Source organism: Lepus europaeus, chromosome 20 (genome assembly GCF_033115175.1).
Source record: "Lepus europaeus isolate LE1 chromosome 20, mLepTim1.pri, whole genome shotgun sequence".
Taxonomy (NCBI): domain Eukaryota; kingdom Metazoa; phylum Chordata; class Mammalia; order Lagomorpha; family Leporidae; genus Lepus; species Lepus europaeus.
This window is the reverse complement of record NC_084846.1, coordinates 4,771,789-4,780,342: the sequence shown is the minus strand read 5'-3', so window position 1 is coordinate 4,780,342 and position 8,554 is coordinate 4,771,789. Positions and strand designations below refer to the sequence as shown.

The 8,554-nt window shown below is 43.1% G+C and overlaps 1 protein-coding gene across 3 annotated transcripts; it reads right to left on the bottom strand.

Moving 5' to 3' along the window:
- Positions 1-211: 211 nt before the first annotated feature.
- LOC133749492 (zinc finger protein 426-like) lies at positions 212-8,267 on the bottom strand. Of its 3 annotated transcripts, none has more exons than XM_062178665.1 (5): positions 8,087-8,267; positions 2,919-3,010; positions 2,618-2,740; positions 802-885; positions 212-294 (listed from the first exon to the last, which is right to left on the bottom strand). In XM_062178665.1, the coding sequence occupies exons 1-4, from the start codon at positions 8,145-8,147 to the stop codon at positions 859-861; spliced, it is 303 nt and encodes a 100-aa protein (XP_062034649.1). In that variant the 5' UTR covers positions 8,148-8,267; the 3' UTR covers positions 212-294; positions 802-858. The 3 variants fall into 3 exon arrangements, with proteins under 3 accessions (XP_062034649.1, XP_062034647.1, XP_062034648.1); XM_062178663.1 differs by lacking the exon at positions 212-294 and adding an exon at positions 1,389-1,565; XM_062178664.1 differs by lacking the exons at positions 212-294; positions 802-885 and adding an exon at positions 1,391-1,565 and having other exon boundaries at positions 2,614-2,740.
- Between the last annotated feature and the right edge of the window lie 287 nt (positions 8,268-8,554).

The window sequence follows — 8,554 nt, the reverse complement described above, 5'->3', positions numbered from 1 at the left end:
GTCTAGTTATAAAAGAATGTGTACTTGTGTAAACAGGTTTCACAATAGGTCTGAGGCATCAAAAAAAATTCATTATATTCAGAGAATCTTTATTGCTCCCTCCTGGGTGAATGCTATTTCTGTCATGTGTCCCTCATTTGGGCTCATTTTCTGTAATGGAATTTGCAGTCTTCTCTAAGTGTGGAAAACATCAAATATCCATTTATCTTACCATTTGTAGCTCACTGGAGGTTTGTTTCCCCAAGAAGTCCTGATGAAGTCTTGACTCTTGGGTGATAATTTCCATTTCCCATTCTGAATATAAACAGAAAAACAAAAAAGGTTTGAAGAAAGAAATGATAGATTTCTGAAGTTAAAAATGATATGGCTTCTTTATTTGTTTTCAAATTAAACCTGGTTTTAAAAATAGGAGCAAAGATTGAGCATTTTAGCTAAGTCACAAATTTGGCAATGGTAAGGATGTAGATCAAAATTTTAGGTTTATTACACACTGATTCTTTGAAAATTAAAACTGAAGGTAAACAGAAGAATATGATCAGGAATGAAAAGTGGCAAAGATGTAGACAAGGAGCATAAAACAAAACAATAAGCTTAAAAAAGAGAGAGATTAGGTCATTTTGTGAGATCATAAGAAGGTCTCATAAATATGAGAATTTGAAGGTATCTTACTTCTGATAAGTGGCTGCACCTGTTTTTTTTTTTTTTTTTTTTTTTTTTTTTGAGAGAAATTATATCGTAGAAGGCTTCTTCATTATATTTCCAAACACTCTGAACATCTCCTTGTTCCTCACCAATACTCACGTTGGAGAATTCCTCTATCTACTGTCTTCAAAACCTCTTCTTGTTCTAACCAAGAGATCAAGTCAGGTTTGATGAGCTGGCATCCTGTACAAGGGAAGACAAATTAGTGGCAGACACATACACAAGAAATCTTAAAACATAGTATAAATTAGGGACTATGTTCCTACTGAAAGCAGTGAAATTATTTTGAAAGGGCTAAGCATGCAAATAATCAACTAGCTGTGCTTCAGAAAGTTTATCTCTGACAGCAGAACCACAAATTAATGCTTATGTACACATTAACAACATATTAACGTGAACACTGTAAATCAAACAAAATAAAGTAAGTGAAGCAAAGACATTAACTGTTTCTTAAGGCAGTTAAGTGATCCCCACACATTAAAGTGCATGAGAGTCATCTGGACGACTTGTTAAAATATACATGACACAGATCCAACATGTGTTTCTGACTCAGTATACTGACAAAGGAGGAGACTGATATTTTCATTGCTAACAAGGTGGTGGTGATGAGGTGATCTTGGGCCACATTTTGAAATCCAGAACATCAGATTAAAACTTAGTTTCCCCTTATCCATGGTTTTACTTGCCTTGGTTTCAGTTAACTGCCATCAAATCCAGCCAGATGTGTTATATACAAAGTTCCAAACCATCAATTTGTAAGTTTCAAAGTCCACACCATTTGAGGAGCATGATGAAAGCTTGCACATCCTGCTCTGTCCCATGAACCAACCCTTTGTCCAGCATATTCTCACTGTACAAAGATACTTCAAAAAGTTGGTGGAAAAATGGAATTAAAGCATGAGTTTGTGGTAGGTATTTGCTCTAGCAATTAAAATGCTGCTTGGGATGTCCACACCCCATATTGGAGTGCCTGGGTTCAAGTCCTGGATCTACTGACTTCAGCTTCCTATTAATGTGCGCCTGTGGAGGTAGCAGGTGATACCTAAAGCAGTTGGGTCCCTGCCACCCATGTGGAAGAGCCAGGTTAAGTTCTTAGCTCCTGGTTTCAGTCTGGCCCAGCCCCAGCTGTTGCAGGTATTTGGAGAGTGACCCACTGAACAGAAGATCTCTTCCTGTCTCTGTGTGTCTTTTTGGCTTTCAAATAAATAAAAAACTTTTTAAAATATGAGTTTCATTTGGAACAAAAAAGTTCTTTTCATAATGCATGGAAAATGTGTACAATGGAAAAGACTACGCATGATCTAAAAAAATTTTCTGCACCAAAATAAACTCATACTTTTAATTCCATTTCTCACAAACTTATTGACGTAACTTATACATACTACTTGTTCCTTAGTCACTCAGCAGCTGTCATCTATCAGACAGGCTCACAGTATTGTGGTGCCAGGGTTCAAGTCCCATTTATTTTTACTTACTAATGGCTCCAAAGCACAAGAGTAGTGAGGCTAGAAATTCACATCAGCCAAAGAAAAGATATAAATCCTTCCTTTCTGTGAAAATTCTTGATTTAATAAAGAAAACAAATTGTATGCTGAAGTCACAGATATCTACAATACGAACAGAACTTCATGAAATTGTGAAAGAAAAGAAAGAAATTCATGCTAGTTTTTCTGTTGCACCTCAGAGCATTAGTGAAACTATACACAGGACTCAGTATGGGTATATCCCTCTTTAGGGCATCCACTGGGAGGGTCTGGAACACATCTCCATGGATAACAGTTGGATAAGGGAGGAACTATACCTCTTCTACTTCCCACTGAATTGAGAGTGAGATCACCAATCCTGCAACACAGAAAGCATCTAACATACAATCCTTCCCTAACAGGCCACCAGGAATGATGGCAGTCTTACCTACTGAGGCCAAGTTCTTGTAGTTCTCCAGCATGACATCTCTATAGAGGTTTCTCTGAGTTTGATCCAACAGAATCCACTCATCTTGGGTGAAGTCCAAAACCACATCATCAAAGGTCACCAAGTCCTAAATTATAACACACAAATCAGCCTGGGCAACAAGTACCAGTAGTAACATCGCCATTCACGTCACTAGAGAATGAGCAAGTTAAACCAAACTGTAGAGACAAGTCTGCCTAAAAGGAGACTGTCTACCCAGTGGACACAAGTATGTCATTCTGTTGAAATATATAGTTTCTGTGTACCTGGTAACAAGTTGTCAGACAGTTAGCCAACACCCTTTCTGACTTTATATTTTCTTCAGGAAGGCAGATTTGGTCCTTAGAAAGAAGGGCTCCTGGAAAAGAGAGAAAGCATGAGAACCCGGAGCTGCTCATAAGTCCACACTTGCCTGCCTAGACATCAATCCATCCTAATATGAAATTTCCATGTAAGCCTGCATACTCATGAAAATTCATATACTACTGCTATACAATGCCAGAATACTCCTGGGTCACCTAAAGTAAAAAACAGGATGGTGAGCCATGCTTCCTATCAAAACTAAAGTTTCATTTTACAGATAAAGAAACTCTCTCCCAAAGAAATGTTGTCCATTTGTTCATGGTGATAAATCTCGTGGAAGAAATTATACACCAACTTTTCTCAAAGCACACTCAGCAGGGGCTGACTTAGAACAGTGTTCTCTAACCTACTTCTGTACCCCCAGAATGGATTAGTAGGGAGGGTGAGTACTCAGGTCCAGATCACTGGCGTCTATATGGCGCAGGTGGCACCAAAAGAAGATTCTGTAAAGATGAGCATCAGTGGGACTGGCCATGGGCCAATTCAGTGGCTGCCATCTATGATGCTGAAGGTGATACTGAGAGCATGGTAAAGCACAGTACTCTTATGTCTTCTCAGCTTGCTTTGGATTGTAAAAGTGTTTTTGTTTTTGTTTTTTTTTTTTTGACAGGCAGAGTGGACAGTGAGAGAGACAGAGAGAAAGGTCTTCCTTTTTGCCGTTGGTTCACCCTCCAATGGCTGCTGCGGCCGGCGCATCTCGCTGATCCGAAGCCAGGAGCCAGGTGCTTCTCCTGGTCTCCCATACGGGTGCAGGGCCCAAGGACTTGGGCCATCCTCCACTGCCTTCCCGGGCCATAGCAGAGAGCTGGCCTGGAAGAGGGGCAACCGGGATAGAATCCGGCGCCCCAACCGAGACTAGAACCCGGTGTGCCGGCGCCGCAAGGTGGAGGATTAGCCTGTTAAGCCGCGGCGCCGGCTGTAAAAGTTTTTAGATTTAGCCTATACGTTATATTTCCACTGGTCAGCACTGGTCCAGAGTACTCCTGAACATTATGAGTAATCAAATTTCTACTGATAATCCTGTACTGCATTTGGTAAAGCGTGGGCAACCAGTAGTTTTGTGCTGACTTTGGACTTCTTAGTTCTGGCTTTTTCCTTTATTAACAAATAATTAAGAAGTTCTGTCCTTCTGCCAGCTACTGAACAGAGGACAACAAATTATACGGAAAATATCAGAGGCTTAAAGACCCAACTTTCCTTTGCAAGAAGATAAGTCACAATCTTCAAATATCATTCCTAAGTACTATGTAAAATAAAGACAGAAAACAGGGACTGTACATACACACCCTGAAAGCACAAATATTCTGAATCAGTTCTGAAATAAGATTATAGCAGAAAAGCGAAATAACCATTGTTATTCTACCAATGACCCAAAAACATTATAAGAACTGAAAATATTTTTCCAAGAAACACTGAATACATTGCAAGTACTGGACGACCTCAACAAAGTCCTAGTTGAAAACACAACTCAAACAGCTCTGCCCTGCCCCCCCCCCACCCACCCACCCCGCCAACACTGGCAGAGATACTGTCTGATTATGGATCTTCTCAGAGAACCATCTTTTCCTAGTATTGACCTGGTCCATTATTTCAGAAAATTTTCCCTTTTCTAAAAAAATGCTCTTTGCTAGATTTGATCATTCAATAGAATGACAGGATTTTCAAAGTAAGAAAGTATTAAAACACTAAATGTAAAATTTGAGCGCAGCACTTCTCACCATAAGTTGTTTATACAACTTCAGAAAAGTCTTCACAGTTTTTGTTTTGTTTTGTTTTGACAGGCAGAGTTTAAGACAGAGAGAGAGACAGAGAGAAAGGTCTTCCTTCCATTGGTTTACCCCCAAATGGTTGCCACAGCCAGTGTGCTGCGCAGATCCGAAGCCAGGAGCCAGGTGCTTCTCCTGGTCTCCCGTGCGGGTGCAGGGTCCAAGGACCTGGGCCATCCTCCACTGCACTCCCGGGCCATAGCAGAGAGCTGGCCTGGAAGAGGAGCAACCGGGACAGAATCCAACACCCCATCAGGACTAGAACCTAGGGTGACGGCGCCGCAGGCGGAGGATTAACCTAGTGAGCTGCAGTGCTGGCCAGTCTTTACAGTTTTTAAATACTACCAAGAAACAAGCTAAATTAGCTTCTGGTATGTTCAGACACACACAAAAATAAGTAAAATAAAATGGAGTAAACAATGAGTTTTTAAAATATATCCTATGATGTTTCTGGTAATTGGGCAAATAGAAGCTAATCTGTGTGCAATTTTTTAAAAAAAGATTTATTTATTTATTTGAAAGGCAGACTTATGACAGGCCATTTGGAGAGTGAACCAGCAAACGGAAGTGTGCGTGTTCTCTCGCTCGCTCGCTCTCCTGCCTCTCCTTCTCTGTAGCCCAGGCTTATTTTCACACTGCATTAGGAAGGCCTCTACAGCAGTGCCACAGGTACTGAGTAACTGTGACTCCTCAGGGAACTTGGGCAGTTGGGTAAGGGTCACAGGCTCAGGGTCTGTGGAACTTCCGTTTCAAGGACAGCCCAGGAGGAAGCCAGTCATTTCTTACTTTAATGATGTACATTTAGTACCAGGCAGATCTGCCCAATTTCTTACAATCAGCATAATTTAAAAATTGTGATTATTATTTATGTGCCTAGGCTCAGAGCTGATACAGTCTTTGATATGAATTCCCTGAGTTCAATGGGAAATGATCAGAACTCAGAGGAGGCAGAAATCAAGTGACTAGCACAAGGCCATTCTCCTATTTATGGTTCTGTTGGCACCACCATCCTTGTTCTCATACATTGCTTTCTCCACAGTCACGGCATTCACACAAAGTTCAACAGTGGGAATATACCCCTGCAATTACCTGGTCTCACCACATACCTGTCACTGAGAAGTAGCTGACCTAAAAGAAACTCTGTGCCACAATGCCTACCCCTTATTAATGCATTTTTAACTCCATATAACACACTTGCCACAATTCACTTAAACCTGCCTTCACTGGTACATTGTAAATTTCATTGTTTTATCACTGTCTGATCTGATGGTCCTTCTCTCCCTGTTTCTTGGAGACAGCCTAGCTTTTATAGGAACTGAATGGTCATTGTACATTTTGAATCAGCTGCCATTTAACACAAAAATGTAACAGTATAGCTAAGCACAAATAGTAGGCACACAGAAATAACATTTTAATTAAAAAATTGGGAATACTGGGAGCTGGTGCTACGTCTTTGTGGGTTAAACCTCCATCTGCAGTGCTGGCATCCCATATGGGTGCCAGTTCGAGTCCTGGCTGCTCCTCTTCCTATCCAGCTCTCTGCTATGACCTGGGAAAGCAGTAGAAGATGGCCCAAGTCCTTGGGCCCCTGCACCCATGTGGGAGACTCAGAAGAAGCTCCTGGCTTCGGATTGGCCCAGCTCCAGCCGTTGTTGCCATTGGGGGAGTGACCCAGTGGATGGAAGACCTTTCTCTCTCTCTCTCCCTCTCTCAGTAACTCTGCCTTTCAAATTAAATAAAATCTTTAAAAAAAAATTATAAAGTAACACAAAGATTGGGAGTACTATAAAAAATTGTTCAAAATACAAAATAAAATCACTTTACTTCTGATACATATATACAATTTTATGAGTTTCATGATGAAACTCACAAGAGACTGATTCCCTTTTTAAAAAAAATTATGTATTATTTATTTGAAAGGGATAGTGACAGCAAGAGAGATCTTCTATTTGCTGATTCACTCCCCAAATGGTTGCACCAGCCAGGGCTGGGCCAGGCTGAAGCCAGGAACCAGAAACACCATCCTGGCTTCCCACATGCATGGCAGGGCCCCAGTCCTTGGACCATCTCGTGCTGTCTTCCCAAGTAGATTACAAGGAGGATCGGAAGCCGAGCAGGTAGGTTTTGGTGGTATAACTCACTGCAATGCAGAGCCAGCCCCACAGACTGATTCCTTTGGAAAACAGGTGCATTATAGTTAAAAATAAAATTTCTTACTTTCCTGTGGAATAATTTTTAAACAAGTTTAAAAAAAAGTTGTTTCAGGGTGAGCATTTGGTGCAGTAGGTAAGTTGCCATTTGGGATGGTGGCATCACACATTGGAGTGTCTGGTATGAATCCTTGCTACTCCAGACTTCCAGTCCAACTTCCTGCTCATACAGCTGTGAGGTAGAGGATGATGGCCAAGTACTCGAGTTCCTGCCACCCGTGTGGGAGACCCTGATGGAGTTTTTGACTCCTGGCTTTGGCCTGGGCTAGCCTGGGCATTGCAGGCATTTGGGAAGTGAACCCATGGATAGATATATTTTTTTTGTTACTCTGCCTTTCAAATAAATGAATCTTTTGTTTAAAAAGCCAATATAATGGAGAAACATGGGCTAATGTAAGTTCAAAGAGAGTTAATGATGTAACAGATGTACTGCAGAAACCTTGAGTGGATCTTAGATCCAGAAACACTCAAAAGCCTATTTTGGGACAATGTGGAGAATTTGCTTTACAAATTTCATACAGAATTGGTTTTAAATGATACTAGTGTTACTTTCTCAGCTGAATAACATTGTGGATTTATTGAGACAGTGTCCTTATCTTTTAGAGATACAATACTAAGTCATTAAAAGTCATGTGTCTTGTCTACTCAGATTTTACCACAATATTTATCTCTTTTTTGGGAAGAGAGCAAATAAGTAAAACACTAAAAATAAGTGCATTTACTACAAGGTGTACACCCACTGTATCGGATGTCCACATGGCCAGGAAGTCGCCTAAGACTTTTCCATCCTTTCAATGGTAAATCCGCTTATTCTAGTCCTAGTACCATAAAGCCTGCGTCCTTGCTCCCCGGCGGCCCTGGCTGTGACACTCCGGGGGGCTGTGCAAGCCCAGGAAGTTCACCTAGCGCAGACCTGCTCATTCCTGCTTTTGTTAGGAAGAAAAAAGTCTACCAGCGTTTCTATCTCCACGCAGAAACATGCAACCGCGAGGCACTGCAGGGTCTCACTCTGCAATGGACGTAATGACCGGGCCAAGGAAACACTCGTCCGCGTAAGAAAAGGCCCTCCTGGGCCAACTGTCTCCCAGTGCTCACCGGAACACCCCGCAGCGGCCAGGTCCGTGAGGTAGGAGGACGCGGGGGCCGGAGTCAACATGATTCGCACAGCGGAAATTCTTTTCCTTCTGGAAAAAAACAAAATCGGAAAGGTCCGCCGGAGGCCAGTGCCGAGGGAGGCGCGGCGGAGGCAGGCGCCCCAGGGTGCGTCCTGGGGCTCCCCGCGGCTGACCCGACGCGCGGCCCCCGCGGGCCAGGCCCCTCCAGGGAGGCTCCCCGGTGGCTCGGGCCACGCAGTCCTGTAAGGAGCGCTTCAGTCCGCTCTCACTACCACCCCAGGGCCGGCCCCGCCACCAGGAAGGCGACGACCCGGGTCGCGCGCAGCCTGCGCCTGCGGAGCGCGGCCGGCCGGGGACGTCACTTCCGCCTCAGCGCCCGGGCCGGGCGGGGCCGCGCGGCTGCGCCCTTCCGATTGCCCGGCGTGGGAGCGGAGGCGCGGTGGGCGGG